At 38.8% G+C, this 22,209-nt stretch overlaps 1 protein-coding gene across 9 annotated transcripts in view; it reads right to left on the bottom strand.

Moving 5' to 3' along the window:
- Window positions 1–1,192: 1,192 nt before the first annotated feature.
- Window positions 1,193–22,209, bottom strand: part of TLE4 (TLE family member 4, transcriptional corepressor) — a 125,515-nt gene continuing 104,498 nt past the window's right edge. For all 9 annotated transcript variants that reach the window (XM_034773528.1, XM_034773529.1, XM_034773531.1 and 6 more), the window contains 13 exons: window positions 15,590–15,709; window positions 15,033–15,086; window positions 14,258–14,410; window positions 12,312–12,444; window positions 11,973–12,166; window positions 11,712–11,788; window positions 8,893–9,142; window positions 7,604–7,851; window positions 5,849–5,996; window positions 5,079–5,229; window positions 4,692–4,768; window positions 2,481–2,922; window positions 1,193–2,011 (listed from right to left, as the gene is read on the bottom strand). In XM_034773528.1, coding sequence (XP_034629419.1) covers window positions 2,815–2,922; window positions 4,692–4,768; window positions 5,079–5,229; window positions 5,849–5,996; window positions 7,604–7,851; window positions 8,893–9,142; window positions 11,712–11,788; window positions 11,973–12,166; window positions 12,312–12,444; window positions 14,258–14,410; window positions 15,033–15,086; window positions 15,590–15,709 — 1,713 coding nt within the window. In that variant the 3' untranslated portion in view covers window positions 1,193–2,011; window positions 2,481–2,814. The remainder of the gene's footprint in view (window positions 2,012–2,480; window positions 2,923–4,691; window positions 4,769–5,078; window positions 5,230–5,848; window positions 5,997–7,603; window positions 7,852–8,892; window positions 9,143–11,711; window positions 11,789–11,972; window positions 12,167–12,311; window positions 12,445–14,257; window positions 14,411–15,032; window positions 15,087–15,589; window positions 15,710–22,209) is intronic.

Below are 22,209 nucleotides of genomic sequence, written 5' to 3'. Positions count from 1 at the left end.
GGCAGCGTTGATGCTTGTCATCAAGGAATGCAGGCAGGAGGCACAAATTTTAAATCCAGGCGCCTTCAGCATAGTCCTGTGCCTGCATGCGGGTACTGGGGTGGGGATGAGGGGGTAACCAGTAAACTAATTCTCCCAAAGTCTCAGTTCTATTAAAAATATTACTAAAAGCTAAAATGATGTTAAAGCAGTAAAAACAGCAAATGTTACAAGAAAAAATAACCAGCTACAATTCAAAACTTTTAAAGGTGCATCAAACATGAGAGGACACTAGGAGCTCTGACTCAAGACCATGTGGCAGTGAGAAGGAACTGGAGACCTAGTCATCCCGCTCTGTCCTTTATCATCTCAGACGAAACCATGAGGCGAGGCTAGTGCACATTTGCAGACCAACAGACACTACTACTTTTAAATTCTCCAGCTCCGGACGCATTGCGCGCATGCGTAAACCCTCAGTAGAACACAATAGGGACTATCACTCTCCATTCCGCTTCACCAATAAATATTACGTCACTCACAATACTAGTAACTGATTTAAAATAGTAGGTTTAAAAAAAAAATTCTAAAAGGAATGGGCTCCCAATCATTGGCTCCCATATCAGTACCCTTCATATTTGTGTCTGGTGGGCTAGATTTCTTTTCCCGAGCCGAGGGGCCACTGAAATCAGTGATAGTCTTTCTGTTGATTAAATGAAAAAGTTGGTTTGAGATCTTAGGGCTTGATCCAAAGCCCAGTGACGTCAATGAATTTTGAATCAGTTCCTCTAAAATGGAGCCCATTCAGCTGGGCATGCTTTAGCAAGCCATGGAACATGGGCTGTTCCAAACTTTACTCTCACTGAGGTGTGGAGGAACCCAAACTCCATAGGAGATTAGAAAATGCACAAAACAGGAGGCACTATACTTTGGAGTGATACGGCTGAGCTCTTAGCATGGTATCAATCTCTAAAACCATTGCAATAGTGTAACTATAGACATTTTCAGTTAAGAAAGTTTGCTGTGAAACCAGACAATTGGTGGGAAGTGTCTTTTACAAAACACATTGTTCTTTTTAAAAAGTCTATAGTGGCATGCTGTGCAATTTAGAACTTTTCTTCAGCTGCCTACTCTCCTTTGACCAAACTGAAATCTGCTCACAATACTAAGGTGTGCAAATCCACAAAGGGAAAAAAATTAGAAAAATAATACATCATAGAAGTTACTTATGTTTAATGCTTAAAAGTCTGAATGCACAAAACAATAATCTACCATTATAGAAGTACTGGTGGTCAATACAATGCATTAGAACTATGTACAATGACACAGTTTAGTATCAAAATCTTTCTACACTGTAGAGTATTACGAAACTGTTAATGACATCAAACACTAAGCACTTAAGACACTATTTTTTGCTACCACATTTGGAACTTCAATGAACAGTCCATTTCAACTTGCAGCATCAATCCATTTCTAGTATGAAATTAAGTAATTTTCTACTTATACAATAAGATTTATCTACACCGTTCTTTTGATTTTGATCCATAGCAGCAAAGGCACTGTACATCAGCAGATCCACAGACTTAAAAGATTTTTTTTTAAAGCATTCAAAAAAAAAAAAAAAAAAGTCACAGATCATAGTTTAACAGCAACAACAACATAAAAAGATAACACAATGTCTCTGGCACAATGGCACAGCCTGTGTTCATTTCAGGGACATCCAACTAAGACGTGGATAGAACTGTTGGCAAATAAAGCAAGTCCTTCTCCCAAGTGAGAATCCATTCTTTTCTGAACGTCAGAATGAGTGCTCTTGTAAACCCTACCTCTGAGGTCCTTGCTTTTGTAGTCTGTACATTGGTAGGAATCCATGCTCATTTCAGTGCAGTTTCCAATGAATATAGCAAATATTTTCTGTAATCTCTTGTAACTGCAAAATTGCTGAAAGACGCACATCTCCCTTCTCAAAGAAATGTGGCAAAAACATCCAGAAGAGATAAAGTTGGTTCTTTGAGGCAAGTTACTGTACTTCTCTCTGCAATACAACAAAGAGATGTTATATTAAAAAGCCTGGATCAACACAGAGGATTTTACCATCCCCGGAAGCATTGAAAACAAATCTATTTAAAAAACACTACTTGACAGCAGATTCCTTTTAATGTATGTAACAATCTTATTTTTGGCACATTTTTCCTTACAATTTATTTAATTCAACTCTGAACTTAATTAGTGAAAAATCACAGGCATATATATACACAACCGGTTATAGTTCGTAATTACTATTCTAGATTTCCAAGCCGGTCTAAAATAGTTAAATTAGATCATCTTCCTCCCACAATAATTATTTATATTATAGTAGCACTTAGGATGGCTCAACCAAGAGCAAGTTAAATAGTTAAAAATTTAATATAAGCTATCATTCTATTTAGTGCACTTGTCACTTTTGACCTCCCGCCCCTCCTCCTTTCCACCCACCAGCAAAAAACACAAAATATACAACGCACCTTTCAAACCAAGGCAGGGGCAGACAGCTTTATTTAGTCAGTTCATTGTTAGAAAGCCTTCTTTAAACAAAATAAATACATTACAGCTATAATACATAATTAGAGAATCAGTTCAGTGTTAAGTATGCTTATCCCCTCTTCTTCCAAGTAGATATCTTAAGTTTGGTATCACAAGTTCTTAATGAGCATTCACAAGTCAATAGCAAGTTAGATGGGGAAAAAATGAACTCCACAACTGTGATGAGCATTGTAAGTCCTCAGTTTGGAAAGGAAAAAAAAGGAATATACAGCAAAGTGCTAGGAGGAGGAGTCCTGTTTGCATTCAGCTTTGTCTCTAATAAATAACTTCATAGACTGTAGCCTTCTTGTCCCCAGAGCCAGTGACAATGTATTTGTCATCCACAGAGATATCACAGCTAAGCACAGACGAGGACTCTTTGGACTATGAGAAACAAAAGAAAAATACATAAGCATAAAGAAATTAACTATTTTTCTGTTTTAATAAAATCAGGTGAACACAAATGGCACCCGACTAGAAGATTAAATCAGTAGAGAGTTTACTAAGGGGGAGTGCACAGAAGAGCTTATCTAAATACCAAAATATATTGACTCAAAGCAGAGCTGAAGGGCTGGCAGATGCAATTGCAAAAATAATTCCCCAAACTTCCCTCACCTAAAGTATTTAAGACAATACACAGAGCAACATAAAAGGAAAGGGAATGTTTTATTCAATATTACAGAACTGAAGACAACCTATAAAACAAACTTATCCCTCCAATCCTGTGCCCCCCACACACACTTTACTCACAAACAGTGAGTGTTTATTAAATGTTTATATAACTCAATTAGTTTCCGCCTGCTTAAAAGCCATTTAAAAAAAAAAATACATTCCTCTTATGGAGAAGTCCTAAGAGTTTAATTGGGATAAAATCAACAAGGTTCTAGAAAAATTCAAGAGGTTCCTATAGATTTTTAGAGTGATTTCTATAGGATACAATAGCGAATGAGAATCATTATTGTTTTTAGTACCCCCTTCTTAGCACTTTCCAAATGGAAAAGAAGGACCATCCCTGCACCAAGGAACTTATAATCTCAGGAATAATAAACAAACAGGTGAGAAGACACCAGAGTGACTGGCATAGTAGAAGCACTTCAGTGGAACAGAATACAATAGACAAATAGATGGTACAATGGGTACAACATAAAATTGAGAGTGAGAGAGAGAATTAATTTATATCTACCTAGATATAATATATGATATATATTTATATTTAATATCTGGAGCCCAACAAAGAAGCATCCAGGATTTTGGTAAAAGTTGTTGGAGGCTAGTTGGCACTACTCCTCAATGATATTCTACAGGAATGGGAGTTTGGAGATGGGATTAGAGTGGGAAAGGTTTTCCTAATCAAGTGCCGATTTCTTTATAGTCTGGCTAATCTACAAGAGTTTGAACAGGTTTGCTTTTCTGAAGGAGGTATCGTTAAGTTCCATTAGAAAGAGACACAGTTAATATTTATAGGATGTTTAAAGGAAAAAAATACATATAGAAAGGTTATAATTTCCTATTACATTCTACAAGAATCTTCCATAAGTGTCGGCTCTTAAATTCAAGAGTTTTCCTGCTTAATGTAATGACTTTTAAATCTTAATACACATTAGGACATCTTAACGGTGCTTATCTAGACCAAACCTGTTAAGCTATTTCATGAAATAAAGAGGAACATTTTTTTTAAAATGGCATGTCACAGACATAAGTTAGGGGGGAAAAGTGCTCATGAAGCTTTATTCCTTTTGTCTGTGAACTGAAAAAGATACACATGTGTTGAGTGTCTGGGTTTCATTATTTTCAGCAGATTTTGGATATTCAATGAATGCTAAATTAACCACGTGGCACCTGCGCTATATTCCACTACCCACAGCATAATATACACAGGAGAGGAAATAGGCATAAGAAACTCGAGACAAAGGATTCAAAATGGGCATTAAAGCCCAACTTCAAGATAAGGGTCCACTTTATTGTAATGTTAAAATTATTAAAATATTATTGAGGACAAAATCTTGTACACCTCATTATAACAGACAAAGTCTTAAAAGAAACATAATTAGCCAAGAACACCAATTTAAAAACTCCTTAAGTTAATGATGGACCTTGAAAAGTGCACCTCTATTGTACTGTAATGTGGAAAACAGCTTTTAGGAGATTATTACCTGGAATATGCTGGCTCCATAAGGTGTTCTCCAGGCATTAAGAAGATTATCTTTTCCAGTGCTTACAAACCATTTGCCTGAAATCAGATTTTTAAATTTTTTTTATAATTATGTTACGTTTTCAATGAACACATGCACAAAACCCCTAGATTATGCAGAAAAATGATCAATTCACATTAATGAAAAAAATATGCAGAGAACAGTCAAAATTACATGTGGCTAGATTAAGGTATTTCACTATAAGTTGTTTGTAAACAATAAAAATAAATCATACAGAAAAAAGTTTAATTTTAATATTATATTGAACATCTGGTTTTACATTTCCTTGCTTTTATTCAAAAGAGATTTGTTAGGAGAGAAAATACTGGCATAGATGTTGTAGCTTACCACAGTGAGCAAATTTGAGTGACAACACACAGCTCTCGTGAAGATGAAGTTGATACTTGTCTGGTTTAGTAACATGCAACACCTCAACATTACTGTTCTCCATTCCTACTGCCAACCATTCACCAGTTGGACAATAACCCAGGGAGAAGATCTGGAATTAACACAGCACATGCTGCAGTCAGTAAAGGAGGAGCTTGAAATAGTCAGAACTAATTCCTGCTACATTGTTATCACTGTTCACAAAATGTGAGCTACATTTTGGGCTGCTACACAGGTTTTAAAAGATGCTAATCATCTACTATAATAATCAAGACAAATTAGTTCATGTAAATGCAACTCATTTTGAACTGTAATAGTAAAGCATTGAAACAAGCTATAAAAGTTACTGTCCTAGCCCATCCAATAGCATTAAAAATATTTTTGTAAAAATATCTTTTGAACGAAGATCTACAGAATTGAAAACTGGTTAGATAGGAACACTTTAATCTGACAAATCCCTTTTATAAATAGAACAGGAGTACTTGTGGCACCTAAGAGACGAATGAATTTTATAAATAGGGCTCTCTGCTGTTCTTGTGGGAAAAATACTGATCTATCAACCTGAAAGCCATAATCTAGAAAAAATGTTTAGCTGCCATATTAAAAACAGTGCAAGAGACTAAGTGAAAAAATTCTAGGAGCTCTTCTTCAAGTCTGCTTTTTAAAAAATGTGCTCATTTTATAAAACCACTATGGATTTCTCTAACATGTCAAAGCTTCTGAGAGTGAACCTGTGATGTGAAATCATGCTGTTGTAGCTGTCTTCCTTCTCTGAGGTCCCAGGATCTGACGGTATTGTCCAAACCTCCCGTCCAGAGCTTGGTACCATCATTAGAAATGTCAATACAGCTGGCTCCATCTGTGTGGCCCTGGAATTGTCTGAAAATGTCAAAAGAAAACACATGCACACACTAATGGTAGAAAGATTTGGTTTTGATCCATGTTCATTTTTCCGTGCAGATCATGCTAGTTTTGGTTTATTTCCTTTAATAACTCTAGTTATTAAAACGTAGCAAAAGCATATTTTAGTAGAGTGACTTGAATTTATTCTGAATTTGTAGATAACCAAATGAACTGTGTGTGGAATGCATCAAATAATCAGCCTAGTCAGCATAGCACATTTTTTTTGAAGTACCGTATATACTCGTTCATAAGCCAAATTTTTTTGATAAAGTGAAGCATCAAAGAGCAGGGATTGGCTTTTTGGTGTAAACCCATTGATAAATGACGATTTTAAGCTCTACTGAATTGAGTATCTAATACATTGTCATTGTAGATCATGGTTGGCAAACTTTGGCTCCCGGCCCATCAGGGTAAGCCGCTAGTGGGCCGGGACATTTTGTTTACCTGGAGTGTTTGCAGGCACGCAGCCCCTCAGCTCCCAGTGGCTGCGGTTTGCCGTCCCCAGCCAATGGGAGCTGCGGGAAGTGATGGCCAGCACATCCCTCGGCCTGTGCTGCTTCCCGCAGCTCCCACTGGCTGGGAACAGCAAACCGCAGCCACTGGGAGCCGAGGCGCTCCAGGCTTGTGGATGCTCCAGATAAACAAAACATCCTGGCCCGCCAGCAGCTTACCCTGACGGGCCAGGAGCCAAAGTTTGCCAACCTCTGAAATATAGGGTCGGCTTATGAAAGGGTCATTCAGTTTTTGCCATTTTTACCTAACCATCTTGGGGGGGGGGGGGTCGGCTTATAAACGAATGGGCTAATGAACGAGTATATACGGTATGTTTTAAGGTTCAGATTTGCGGATCTCTGCCTGAAACTGTGACATCACATCAGGTACCGGGAATGTCATCTTCCTGGGAGGAATTCAGCATATCATTCTAAATTTACTGGCTCTAAAAATCATCTGCAATCACTTACTTACACAGGCTTTAATACAGAACAGTCTCAATGGGCTCATCGGACCACCTAATAAAAGCCCATCTTTTACATGTATTACTACAATGCTTTATAATGTAGATCTGCATTATTGGGTCCCGCTTAAGATGCTTTACACTGGGGATGAGAAATAACCAAACACGTGCATCTGAAAACCCCCAAACTTTGTGCTGTCCAAAACCAGATCTGAATGTGGTGATTCAGGCCCATCACTACTTAGAATACAAACACTAAGCACAGATCAAAGAGGTGTGGTTGTGTGCAATGTATTACACACTATCAAACTACTCCATGTTTTATAGGAACCTAGAAGAATCTTAGCAACATCAACACAAGCTGATTTTACTCTAAGCAGCCATCAGACCCCAGTCTAGCAGCATTAGAAAAGAACTTTAAAGTCTGCCATTATAAAATCCTCTAAACCTATAAATAAGGATGTAATTTTTATCAAGCTTTTATTATCTTGGCTCCTTAACAACAAAATACTGAAACAGTTATGCTGACAATTAAGATAAGAACACATTAAAAAAATATTAAGGTAGAACGTACATGCTATTGTTAATTAATTCTTCACAACCTGACAACCCAGTTTTATTGACCTACCTGACTAATGTCTGGTTGTGCAGATCCCAAACTGCGATGTTCCCATCGCTACAGCAGGAGAAGCAGACCTTGGAATCGGGGCTGATAGCTAGAGCATAGCAAGCTGGAGCAGAAGATGTCAGCTCTGCTTTTATACGTGGGGTAGGAGCTGCCAGGTCCCAAATGGATAATGTGCTGGCCTCCCCACCGACAATCAGGGTGCGGCCGTCTGGAAGCAATCTGCAGGAACGGATGTAGTTATCTCTGTTCTGTGGAGACAGAAGCCATCACGAGATTACTCATGAGGAAAGGAAAACAGCATTAACATGAGAGCAGAAATCCATAAAAGTATTGTATTCCCTCCTGGTTTTAATGAGCCAGTTACACTTATGACAATGATAAAGTGTATTAATGCCAGAAAATTATACGACATCAGGGAAGTACTTAAACTTGATCTACAAAATTCAGTAGTGAGAGCTATTTAATCTTAATTAGCATCAAAATGCAAAGACCTGCACCCAACTCCAAACACTTCAATGTTCCTGCATTTGACAGCTTTTATAAAAGGTTTCATTTTTATACTCTGTTCATTTCAGTACATTAACCCCTTGATGACTGGGTGTACCAAATTCTGATATACCTCCTCCTCCCATTTTAATGAGCCCTGCTGCCACCACCAAGGAGGTATTAGGGTCACACGTTCTGCACAGTTTTGATGTAGCAGCAATTACAACATCTCATCAAGAACAGTAAATGACAAGAGAAAAGTTGCCAATAATGGTGCATCTTGTTCGCGCATGCAAATAATTTGCTGTTCCCAGTAATAATTTAGGGAGATTTTTAAACGATCAGAATACAAACATACATGCACATGCATGGACCATATATTAGAATGCGAGTCGACAAGTAATTTTTAGCACATGAAAGGATATAAGGCTTAAACACACACCCATAATATCAAAGTTTATAGACAGCATCTACACCACTATTTTTGATCTTGCCTCTTGCCTATATAGTTTTAGGGGCTTTTGTTTTGTCAGGGGGGAAAAAGCACATGTATTATAACACACACACCAGAAACTGAACAACTTAGCAGTAAACGTAATAATAAAAAGAACCTGAATGAAGCTCACCAATCAGCACCAGCTGAGGAGCTGGTTCTCAATGCTGATGATACTAATTGATCATCATAACCCATATCTTAATGCTATCATATCACTCTTGCGCAATCTGAATATTTTCTAAACTGCTTTCTTCTACCCCCTCCCCCTCTGATCAAGCTTCACTTTCATTCCTAGATGTTCACTTACCAGGCAGTCTAGCTGAGAGACAGGGCTCTTGTTCCCTGGGTGGCTGATGTCCCAGACTTTGACACATCCCTTTCCACCAGTATACACGTGTCTTGTGGGGTTGCTGATGGTAACTGCACACACTACTTCCCCGTGATTCAGAGTGTTGATCTGACGAGCATGGCGAGGGATTCCTGGTCCAATGAGGGCATCAGGAGGGAAAGGTACAGGTTGCATCTGACCATCTGCACTTACATGAAATGAATAAGCTCTGAGGAAAGGAGAAGGGGAAAGTGATTTAATGAGTTACCGCTCGCATCTATTTAAGAAAAGATAACAAAGATACACAGGCCAATATTTTCAAACTTGGCTGTGTACATTTTGGCATCTAACACCATAGTAAGGTACCTAATGCAATGGTCAGATTTTCAGGGGTACTGCACACCCTCAACTTCCATTAACGTTAACAGTAGCCAGGGGAACTCAGTACTTCTGAAGACTTGAAGTTATTAGCAGTCTAAATATGGATTTAGTCACCTATCGTTAGGCATCCAGTTTTGAAAATGTTGGCTTTAGTCGTCTCCACAAGGCAAGCTATCCAGACACAGACCAAATAGCTTTTTAGGACTCAAGCCATGTGCTTCTGATTTCTGGAGTGAGTAGAGAGAGATATGTGAAGCTATCGTTTCCAACCTTAAGTTTGCATGTGACTGGGTCTGAGATTTGATATGCGATGTGATATACATACATAGCAGAAGTAGGGAAGCCCACATCAGAGCCTCCCTGAAGACGGAAATAGCAGGGAGCATCTCTTCAAGCTTTAAGGAATGGTTGGTTCCAAGGAGATAGATAGGTGACTATTCCCTTAGAGGCTTTCATTTATGAACATGAACCCTCAAGACAGTATGAATGGGATTACTTCATTGGCTTTCACTGAACTGAACGGTGGGGTGCACATATCTTAAAAGCTTATATTATATTTTACAGCACTCTGTCAATAGAAGGATTGAAATCAATGACACCAAGGAGTTAAGGTTTTTAGGCACAATTCCTGAAATGGCAGTACAGCAAAAATGTGCAAGTAATTTGTTGTTGTTGCACTGATAGGACAAGCACAAATCCCAATTCCTTTTGCTGGAGTCAGGACTCTCACTGAGAAAGAATGTGTTGTGTGACTGTCAGTTATGCCACCTGTGAATAAGCTATCAACTTCATCTCCAAATATTTTCTAGGGAGAACACTTAGATTGTGAAATTGTTTTGTTTTAAGATGTGACATATTAAAGAGTATATATTACTGAACACAAACTTTATTAGATGACTCCTCTATACACATAAATGTATGGTTAATAGAGGGTTAATTTCCACAGACTACTTAATTCATGGTAGTACTGATGAAAAACAAAACACAGTTGTAATAGTAGAGATATGAAAATAGCTCACAGAAATATCATTTTGGAGGTGACTATTGCTTTAATTGTTGCACTGAAATTGTTAGTTTAAAAAGGCAGCCTTTAAAATCCAACCATTTTATTTGTTATTTAAGTTAAACAATATGCTAATATTACAGCGGCTTTTTCAGCAGTATAAAAATTCAACCATATTTACATCATCTCCAGTTTTCCCTTTTTTATACTCATAACCACAGAATTTTCACTATTTCTGCATCCTATTTTCTCTCTTTCCTTGTTCTGGCAGGCCTGAGTGACAAATGGACACGTCACTTTATGACACTAAACACATTCAAGCAAAGCTCAGGCAGATTTGTTTGGTTGTTGCAGTTAAAAGACACAAACTTCCTCATTTAAGTAGATTTGGTTTCACTAGCAGATTTCTATAGGCACTATCTAGAACAGGGGTGAGCAAACTACGGCCTGTGGGCTTTGGATCTGGCCCGCGGGATTGCCCCCAGTGCCAACTCTGGAGCAAGCATAGAGCCCCAATGAAGTTATTCTGGCTCTATATAGGTACAGGTACATCAACACATAGCAGCTGGCAGAAGACAGATTAAGATAACAAGTAACATTGGGGGAGAGGGATACAATCATAGTATGTACAACTTTTATATATTAAAATCAAGTTACATCAACTATGCCCAAATATCCCTCAACCTCTCCATTTTTAGCTAGTCTATTTTTCTTTTAAGTGTCACAAAGGAAGTGGAACTTGAGGCCCTTCAAATAAAACCCAGATCAATATGATTTGCATTACTATTTTCCCCCTCCCTCTAACTCAAGAGGGATGTGAGTGGAGAGTTTATGAGGCTGGGAAAAGAATTACACAGCAAGCAAAGCCTGTTAGAATAGGTCACCTTTTCTGGTGAGTTCCATCAAGGATGAATTTGAACATTATGAAACCATAATTCTTTTCAGTATTTTCAATCAAACAAAACATTTCAGCGTTCCTTTCTCTGCACACTGCTGTTTATAGCATCTAATAAGTTTGCAAGTGATTGCAAGGCTTTCATGCCCAGTGGAATTATTTTTAAGCTGAGAAACACAGTACAGCAGAGATGTATATCAGAGATCCCTTTACAGTTTGTATTTCTATACAGTGATGGGTCCCCCACTTCACATTTAGAAAAGGAGCCCCCTCTCCCCACCACAGATTCTCGTTGCTCTATGCCATCTGATACTTCCTGGCTGGTAGTAGATTTTAAAAGAAATCTCCAAATAAGCTTTTAAAATAAAAACAAGGATTAAACCATGCTCTCTACCCCCTCAATCCTAAACTTACTTCTATTCATGCAATAGTATTCAGTAGCCCAGGGGAAATCTAGCCAGCAAGGGAATACTACTTCAGTAAATGATTAACTTCATAAGTTTAATGTTTAAAACTCACGGTTTTCCTCCTGGGATGCCTGTCAGATTGGGAGGGATGCCTGGGACTCGCATGTGATGATGTGGATCAAAACCAACCTGCAGTTTTCCCCAAGCAGAACAAAAAGATGTATTAAGCGAACACGAGTTTCGTTTACCTCTTCCACAACATATTCCCCAAATTAGAAATAGGTCGAACTAGATTTAACCCTGCATGTCTTTAATTTAACAGGACCCACCTCCCACACCAAACATATTCGCATCCCCTGGGGCAAACACTTACCACTGGAGACCTCCCGTAAGCTGCTGCTGCTGCTGCTGCAGCAGCTGCTGCACTCATTTGAGGGGAAATATTATGCAGCCCAGCATACGCAGCTCCTGGACTGGTCAGCTCCCCATTCATTCCAGCATGTGGTACAATTCCAAACGGAGCAGGATAGGGACATGGTACCGCCATCGGGGTCCTTAGACTGGAAACTGTTGAGGGAATAGTGCTCAATTTAAACAGGTATAAGTGATGCTCAGCACATCAAGGAAGAGAACAACAAACAGAAGACACAGAATGCAGTGTTGTAAAGGACTGAAAAGTTAGATGCTTTTCCAGAGGCCAATGGTTACTAACCTAAAGGGTCGACTCCCGGTGGCTTGCCAGGCCCGGGCCTTAATCCAGGAGTAGAATTGCTGCCTGGAGTTGGAGCATCAGTCCGTGGAGTTGGGGTATTTGATTTAGACACAGGAGTGGTAGATTTCTCATTCTAATATTAAGAGAGGCAATGAAAGACAGTTATTTTACTTTTTGGCTTCATATACAAGATATTGTAGATGACAATTAAAATGTGGTTTGATTAGTGAAACCTAGTTTTCAATTTTTAATGCTCAGCACTGGCAATGGAAAGAAGCATACAGAGTGACTTAAAAGGGAAGGGTGACCATAAGAATTAACACTACATTTCACAGCTTCTCTCCTTTAGGTCACTGATGTGATTCAGGATAAGGTCAATGACTGAAAATCATTACCATCTGACAATCATATTAGCAGCATATGTGAAACCTGTTGGTGGTCTCAATCTGCTCCTGGTGGACATGTGTCCACATCATGATTAGCACCTTTGTTGACAGTGTGAGGCCCAAAATCGGACAGACAAGCAGACTGAAATAGTCAACTCACCCTAGCCGTGATCCCTATAAAACAGGGTTGAGGCACAATGATGGGGGTAGTGTGAGGAATCTTGCACTGGCACTGTTGTGGTATGCCTGTTTGGTGGACAAACAGCAAACTTCTGTGTTTAAACCGGTCACTCCAGAACCTCTCCTGAGCACTACATTCACTATAGAACTGCTTTAAATAACAATGTGAGAAGTGGAAGTGTACTGATATGTCGAGAATTGCAGGAAGAGTTACAGTGCAGCTTAGGTTTCAGTGGTAGCTGTGTTAGTCTGTATCAGCAAAAAAAAAAAACGAGGAGTCCTTGTGGCACCTTAGAGACTAACAAATTTATTTGGGCATAAGCTTTTGTGGTCTAGAAACCACTTCATCAGATGTAAGAAGTGAAAAATACAGGAGCAGGGATAAATACATGATAGGATGGGGGTTGCTTTACCAAGTGTTAGATCAGTCTAACGAGATAAATCAATTAACAGCAGGATACCAAGGGAGGAAAAATAACTTTTGTAGTAGTAAGAGAGTGGCCCATTACAGACAGCTGACAAGAAGATATGAGTAACAGTAGGGAGAAATTAGTATTGGGGAAATTAAGTTTAGGTTTTGTAATGACCCAACCACTCCCAGTCTTTATTCAGGCCTAATCTGATGGTATCCAGTTTACAAATTAATTCCAGTTCTGCATTGGAGTCTGTTTTTGAAGTTTTTTTGTCGAAGAATTGCCACTTTGAGGTCTGTTATTAAGTGACCAGAGAGACTGAAGTGTTCTCCTACTGGTTTTTGAATGTTATGATTCCTGATGTCAGATTTGTGTCCATTTATTCTTCTGTGTAGAGACTGTCTGGTTTGGCCAATGTACATGGCAGAGGGGCACTGCTGGCACATGATGGCATATATCACATTGGTAGATGTGCAGGAACGTGATGAACGGTCACCAAAAGGAAGGGAAAGAAGACCCCACACACTTGCAAGCAATCTTTTTTTGCATTGTGGTTTGTGACACAAGTCAAGGAAGAATCTTGTAAATGACACATCCAAGCTGGAAGCTGAATTTACTATAGAACCATAGCACAAAAAATATGTCAAGGAACGTAGGTGTACCTTTTTTTTTTTTTTTTTTTTAAATCCTCACAATGACATGTTTCTCTCCTTCCCCACATGAAAAATTACCACAACACAGGCACATCCATCATCTTTTTACATTGGTAGTTTATTAAACCCTTCTAATCCCAAAAAAGCCTCTGGGCTTTTTAACCACCATTTTGCTGCATGTCTTTAAAGTAGAAATTAAGGGAACTTTATATTCAACGTGAAGTTTACAGATCCCATTAGAAATTCAGATATGATCTGGTGGACGTGCACATCTGTGTACTCTCTCAGGTCAGGAGTGTTCAAAAATCACTTACAAGGCTAATTTCTTTGGATTTTGAGGAAGGAGTACTGCTAGAAGATGCAATAGAGGCCGGGCTAATCGGTGCATCTTTCTTAAGCAGTCGGGTCTTGTCCAAGCCATTCTCTCTTGGAGAATGTGCAGGGCTCCCTCGAGGGGAAGAAGGATCCTATAAAAGAACAACATGGGTTAGTGTAACATCTTCTAGCAGCACAAAGCACCTATCCTCAGTAATTCAGACTTCTAGGGAAGATCTCTAAATAAAACGTGAAGCATCACTTGACCAGAACTGATTTGGTTCATATGATTTAAAATCTAGATGTATAACAAAACAAACATAAGTACTAGTTAATATTGTATGTTGTTAACTAAGTGCCATATAAAAATAACGATAATGCTCAGGATATCAAAGTAGTTAACAATTACATTCTTCATGTTATGGGTGGGGAAAGTGAAGGCACATAAAAGGCTAATTGTCTTGTGCAAGGTCACACAGAAGATCAGTGGCAAAGCAGGAACAGAACACAGGCACCATAAATATCAGTACCCTATCTGCTTTAAGATGGGTGAGGTAAGATTTTATTTGTTTAACTATATAAACTGCAGAGAAGAGCTCTTCTGAAAAAGTGTTACTGATATAAATAATATTTTAGAACTGAAACGATAAAAAGATGAAGCTGGATTTCTTTAGCAGTTACAAGCCCCTTTGTGAAGGTATACATCTGACCTACACTGAGATTTGAGAGAGACCCTCAATTATTGTAAAGTACAGGAAGCAGTATAACACATACCTCATTGGAAACATCAACCACCAAGTTATCATCACTCTTTTCACCATCACTGTCCTGCAATGATAAGTCAAAATTCTTAAAAAATATCCAAAGGTCTATTGCCTCTTTAAAAAGCAAAAATATCTATTAATATATTATTCAATATTTCCTATTTCTTTGGTCTCATTTAAGCTATTAATAATAAATAATACCTAGGTCTTATATATAATGTAAGAAGTGCTTTACATTTCATTATCCCCGTTTTACAGATGGGGAAATTGAGGCATGGAGAGATGAAATGACTTGCCCAAGGTTACCCAGAAAGAACCCAGATAGAGCTCAGGTCTTCTGATTTCCAGTCAATGGCTACATTGCCTTGCAGATGTTCTGTATTTTTACAGGGCCAGATATTGTTAGGTGCTGGACTCCTACAACTAACATTTATGCTCAGGGCCTGTTCCTATTTGGTCCATGGTTTAAAAAAACCAACCAACCAACCAACCAACAAACATGATGTGGTTGCTGCAACTGCAGAAAACACTTAGGTTGGCAATATACCATGTAAATATTTTACTCACATAACGAGTTGCTATTTCTTTCTCTTCTGTTTTCTGCTTTTTGCTATCTGAAGAGTAATCTGTCGAGTTCCTATGCTTCTCTGCTGTTCTGAAACTAGCTGATGGAGACACAGAAGAGCTCTGAAATTAGAGGGGAGAGAGGGAAATGTGACCACACATTTACACAATCTCATTTCTGATGACTTTCAACAGACAACCTGAAGGTGGTGGTGGAGGTGGTTTTGAGGTCTTCTAATGGACAACAGTTAGAGCTTTAATCAATGATAGCTAACTAATAAGATTTATATTGACACTTTGAATGAAATAATTAGTAGATACTTCTGTATAAATGCTCAATTACTGGAGCACTAGTAGTTGAGGTCCAAAATGACACAGAGCTGCTATATCTTAATTTAAGAATACTATTTTTTGCCGTGGTTATTGGGATGTTTACTTTTACAAATATACAGAAGGCTACCAGGAAAAACAAGGAGGAAGGAAGAATGGCTCAAGATAAGCCACCCCTCAGCAAATATTTGAGAGTTAAGGAACAATGCCAGTGCTATATTGGCTTTGATGATTTTACCTCTAGCTCTAGCCAACCTATAGGACTGGTTTTGACCAGAAGAGTGAAAGCTCAGAATCACAGAAGAACAAAGGAACTATTGTAAGGTTTAAAAGGGACACTCTCTCAAGAGAGAAGGGATAGTTGTTTGGGGAAACCAAGCCGAGACGCAGGCTCAAGGGTGGGTGCTGGGGGTGTCTGAAGGTAGGCCTGCCTACGTTACTGCCAGGGGTTGCTAAGCCTTTAGGAAAGATATTTGCAGTTTTGTTTCAGGTGTGTTGTCCCAGGATATGAGAGGGGCAAGATAGGCGAGGTACTATTTTTTATGGGATCCACTTATCTTATTACCTCACCTACCTTGTCTCTCTTTAAGGAAGATAGATAGACATGTGTGTTGACTGTTTTAAAATCTTCTCTCTAATGCTTTGTCCCTACTATTAAAACAAAGAGTACTTTTGGTTTTCAGAAGGCTGTTTTGTCACTATATACCATTGGTCACAGACTCCTGTAGGAGAGAACTGCAGGTGCCCAAGTTCAGTTGGTCCTACAGGTGTACTCTAGTCCAGGGTCTGGACAAGTAGTGAGGTGAAATTTCACGTTTCTCCTCAGATACGCAACTGTATAAGGCACAACAGTTGAGGGGGTGCACTCAGAAACCAGAAAGAGGACACAAAGGTGCAGCCAGACCTGTAAGTGTGACAGTCACCTACTGGAGCATAACATTCTACATTTAAGGGAAAGGAGAATTGGGTGGGATAGAAAAAAATCATTAACTCTCTATTGATGTACAGTATTAACTTCCTATGACTTTATTCTGCTGTTACAAGCAGGAAAGAGAACACAAATTAACTCATAGTGTATTCCCAGAATTTAATTGAGACAGTTTATATCTTGAAATAGAAAAAAGGATATAAATGACACAGCCAGGTTGATTCATTTTTTATGGGCTTGATCCTGCCAGGTGCTAAGCACTCTGGCTTTGATCCTGAAAAGCACTTTAGCACATGGTTAACTTTAACTCCCAAGTGTTTTGCAGAACCAGAGCTAATAGGAATGAGGAGGAAAATAAATGTTTCTGTTGAGCCAGCACTTGACAACTATTTGTCCACCTATTTATCTAAAAACCAAAACAAACGCAGGATTTTTGGTCTATTCTTTAAGGGATTTTTCCCCCCCTTGGGCACTATTTTGTTTAATTTTGTATTATGTCCCAGATAACATATTGATTTTTTAATCGCCCTCCTCTCAAAGTTAGACATTTATTTTAATGGTTATACAAAAATGGAATTCAAGCCGAGAAATTAATAATTATATTTTTTAAAAGTGTTTTCCTTATTGCTGAATCTTTCCCCCCCCCCACCATTTTATTTATTAAACCAGGGGTTCTCAAACTGTGGGTCAGGACCCTAAAGTGGGTCACAATCCCATTTTAAATGGGTCACCAAGGCTGGTGCTAGACTTGCTGGGGCCAAGGGCCGAAGCCAAAGCCCCACACTGCCCGGGGCAGAAGCCAAAGCCCGAGCCCAACTGCCCTGGGCCAAGCTAAAGCCCAAGGGCAGAAGCCCTGGGCAGGTGGGCTAAGGTTACATACGCCCCGCCCAGGGCAGAAGCCCCTGGGCAGCTTTGTCCCCCCCACCCCACCCTGGGGCTTGGGTGGGCTAGGGCTTCGGTCCCCCCTCTTGGGGTCGTGTAGTAACTTTTGTTGTCAGAAGGGGGTCACGGTGCAATGAAGTTTGTGAGCTGCTGTATTAGACCATTACATTTTGATAAGGATAAATGAATACTTAACCACAGAAGGTACTGTGGATGCTCTAGTCATATTGGAGAATGCTTTCCCTATTCCTGAACACTGAGGTCTACCTTAAATGTATTTCTCTAATATTTCCCACCATTGCAAACACTGATTCAGCTTTACTACTGGTAGCAATGGTTGGAGCACTGGTATAAACAAGATACTAGCTGTCACTGGGATTATAAGCATCATTATATTGACCAGCTTACAAGCACTTGTGCTACGTTTCCTGAAGTTGTCTCTACATGAGCACCTGCAAAGGAGCAATTGTGGAACTGCACCAGTGATAGCAATGGTGGAGAATTTTTAGCAAAAAAGCCTGATATAGTCACTGTCAAAAGGGTTTAAGTCTTCTTGCCATGCTTGATCAAAAGTCCCCATATTAGAGTAGGCCATAAATTTTCTGTCAATAGTTTTCCAATAAAAATGCAAATTTGAAATTTTCCATGGAAAAATGTCTATGAAATATTTAGTTTGAGGTTGGTCTGACCCAAATCTGAAAACTTCATGTTGTTGAACTAACCCAAAATGTTTAGTTTCAAATCAGTTTAATAAAATAATAATAAGCTGCATTCCCCGCAATCAGTGCATTGCCTTATGGGCCCTATTATCTCTTTTCTTCAGAGGTCCCTCAAGCACTGCATTTCCCATAACACAACGTGGCTACCCCTGACCAACCTGTCAGGAGTGCCTCATAGGAGTCATATGACTCTGGGTGCATTATGAAATATGTAGTCCAACCAGGGAGCTAACTTCATAAGAGAGAACAGGGGCATCAAGCTCCTGAACTAAGCTCCCATAAAGACAATGTGCTGCTATGGGGGAAAAAAATACAGTGTAATTTTGAATTGCCTCAAAATGATGTGTTTCGGGTCATTTCAATAAATCAAAACGTAACACTTTGATGTCAGGAGTGTCAAAGTGTTTCAATTCATTTGAAAATGTCAAAACAACATGTTTTGAGATTTCTGACTTTAAATTTTTCATAATTGTTGTTGCATGCAAAGTTCTGAAATGTTGACATATTGTCTGAATCTGAGAATAAAACAAATGCTGAAATGTCAACATTTCTCATTGGATGCAATTTACAATATTTTCTTCAGCTCTTCCCCATACACTTCAATAAGGGTTTTGAATGTATGAGTAAAGCAACATCAGGACAAACATATGTCCAGTGTAGACTTTAATGCATTCAGACACCACTGGCATGTCTCATATTTCAGTGTTCTTATTAAAACACTGAGGCTCTGATTCTGAACAGCACTTAAGCATGTGCTAAAGTTTCTCCCTAGTCAGGAAAGCACATTAGCAAATGCTGAAATCCCACTGACTTAGTATTATTTACTATAGAGGATGCCCTTTGCAAAAAAGATTGAATGTAAAGGAGTACTCTTAATTCTCATACACATATTCATTTCATAAATTGGGAGGAGGCAGCTTATAATTTGAGTTCAATTCATTACAGCTTAACTTCACTGTATAGAAAGTAATTTGTTTTAAAAGGAGAAAATCACCACTAAGCTGCAATTAGAATGATGTCTAAAGAATCAGAGTAAACGACCACACTTATTTAAACAGAAATATTTATTTTTATGAATTAGAAACCACATGGTTTCATTTTTCTCAATATAGTTAACCTTGGTACTGCAGATATCATTTTAATCCTTGATTTTGCTGCTCAATAAAATTATAATTTAGAGCTCCCTATTAGAATGATAAAGTAGTTAATTATCACCAGCACTTAAAGGATGATCACCATATTGGGCACTGGGGCAATGCATACTGTTTAATGGCGTAATTGCTTTAAAGTCCAATCAGACTTGATAATAAAGTGGAAAAATCCTAGGCAGCCCCATGCAATGGAACTTTTTGGCTGGTGGTACGCAGAGAAGCACTAACAAGATGCAAGCAATGTACTGATAGAAACAAACTTATATTGTCAACAAGAGAAGGTTTAGTTTTGTTTCTTCACGAAAAATCCAGCTGTATAGATACTACTAGAGATCACACAATGCAAATTTCAGTTATTGGATTATATTTGTAAAAATGTGAACATACATCCTCCCCCAGCCCACACACTTTCTTCACATTGATCACCACATTTGTGAAGATTAAATTTAGAGTTCTGTGAACAGGAAAGCCTGTGCAGTTAGTGAGTTTCCTGAATTAGTATAAGGTGACTTGTCTGCAAACAGCCATTATTGTCCTTGTGTTTTTATCCTAATTCAGGCTTTTCTGCATATTAAAACAAGATTATGAGTAGCTTATACATCTTTTAAGTATTACAGTACACTTAGGCTTGGTCTACACTTAAAAGTTCTATCAACCGTGACTGATGTAGCTATGCTGACAAACTTCCATTGTAGACAACTGTCAGTGGAAGAGTGCTTCTGTCTATGTAACTTATGTCATTTGGGGATGTGGCATTCCTACAGAAGAACATCTTCTGTCAGCTTAGGCTGCATCTACACTAGGGAGCTATGCTGGCACAGGGTCCACATCATAGACATTGCCTTACTTCTTAAACTGCCACAAACATTTCCCAGCCAAGGTACAAAGTGTTTCATCTGCCTTTTACATCATGACAAGAGAAGGGAAAAGAGAAATTGATTTTACTTTCTCATCAATCCCAAACAAAATCCCTGTAATTTGCATGTGTGATTGGGTGCGTATAATTTTGTAAGGCTGCTTTAAGGCTATTTAACTGTTCCAGATTTGGGTGTTGGGCGGAAGCTCAGGAGTATGAGGTTACAAGTTAAGGTTTCAATCACATTCTTGGGTACAGCATGTAGCTTGACACTTTTTAGGAGAGAAAATGAAGAATATCTTTCCAATTGAAACTAAGAGGGACAAAAGGATTAGGTAGGCAGAATGCAATTCCGCAACTAGAATACACTGGGGCTAATATTACTTCTGCTGAAAGAGTAATTGGATCTTCAGTTACAGCAAGCTGTTAGGAGCTGGGCTGGATTTGAACTGACAACCTAGAGATAAAAAAGCTTCTGAGCTAGTATGGTTCACTTTCCCCCACGCCCCTAGCCCTTCATTTTAATTCCTGCCCCTCAGGTTTTGAAGAGGAATGAAGGATTGGCTTTGGGCCATTTGCTGAGGGGACTACAAGGCTAGACTTCAAGAGTGAGATGCAAGAAATAGCAGCCTAACTCTGGTCTTCTGCATGGAGCTTCAGTTCAGATTTTAAGCAGAGATTTTGTAATGGTGTTGACAAACCTAAAATTGCCCCTTATACAAAATAGCACAACTGCCATGGCCTGTTCAGCCAAACGACTAAGTGACAACTATCTAGATGGAACTGTGGTTGTGTATCAGATGTCTACAAGTGACACTGGCATCTGTACAAACCTTTTTTCCTGAGTCTACACCTAGGGATCCTGTGGGAGATCCCATGACTGAAGGGCTGCACACAAAAAACCTCCATCAAAGCACAGTTTAGCTGTCAGACTTCGCTCTGTTTTTCGATTAAAACATCAAGGCTCTTCTAACAGCTTCCTTTAAAGAAGATGGAACAGGGCTGCTGCTTAGAGAAATTAAGTGATTTAGCATTATGTCTTAGCAGGCTGTAACTTAATGGGCCAGAATCCTCCTCCTAATAACTACTAAAATTTATAGAGAAAGAAAATCTTTTCACACTGCAGTTTTCTTCAATAAACTTTTAATCTACTAGAAAACCAAGCATTTTCCCGCTAAGCGGTATTGAGTTTGTTCACATCTAATAATTGAACAAGACATGGGGAAATACATTCTTTGGTGATAGTGGCTGTTTTAATTTCTCTTTTAGCAAAGAGGCACTGTATTTTCATTTTTAATACATGCAAAATGGTGACCCAAACCTACTGAACAGATAGAAGAACAGCAAGGCTCAGCACTTTGACATGTACATTTAGTTTATTTAAGAAGCACTACATCAAATACAGTGTAGGATCTTTAGCACCAGACTGTAAAACAGTGGGCACTGTGTTTCCCACTATGTTTTTGTACAGTGCAGAGCAACACCACACAACAAACGAGACCAACACTCTCCAGGAATTTCATGAGGTGGCATATTCCCTCCCTGATATTTATATGGTGCCAGTTATAGTGGAATGTAGGTGCCAGAGACAGCCTGAAATATCTCCCCTGACCATGCACAAATTAATTGATCATAAAGAATGCTATATAAACCTCTTATAAAACCATAAATATCACACAAGTAGCAGTGCAAACATCAATGTGCGGTCTACTTGTAATAATTAATACTTCAAATTACTCGAAAAAAACAAGAATTTT

This window comes from Trachemys scripta, chromosome 6 (assembly GCF_013100865.1).
Source record: "Trachemys scripta elegans isolate TJP31775 chromosome 6, CAS_Tse_1.0, whole genome shotgun sequence".
NCBI lineage: Eukaryota > Metazoa > Chordata > Testudines > Emydidae > Trachemys > Trachemys scripta.
Note: the sequence above shows the minus strand (reverse complement) of the source record. Positions and strands in the feature narration are given on the sequence as shown.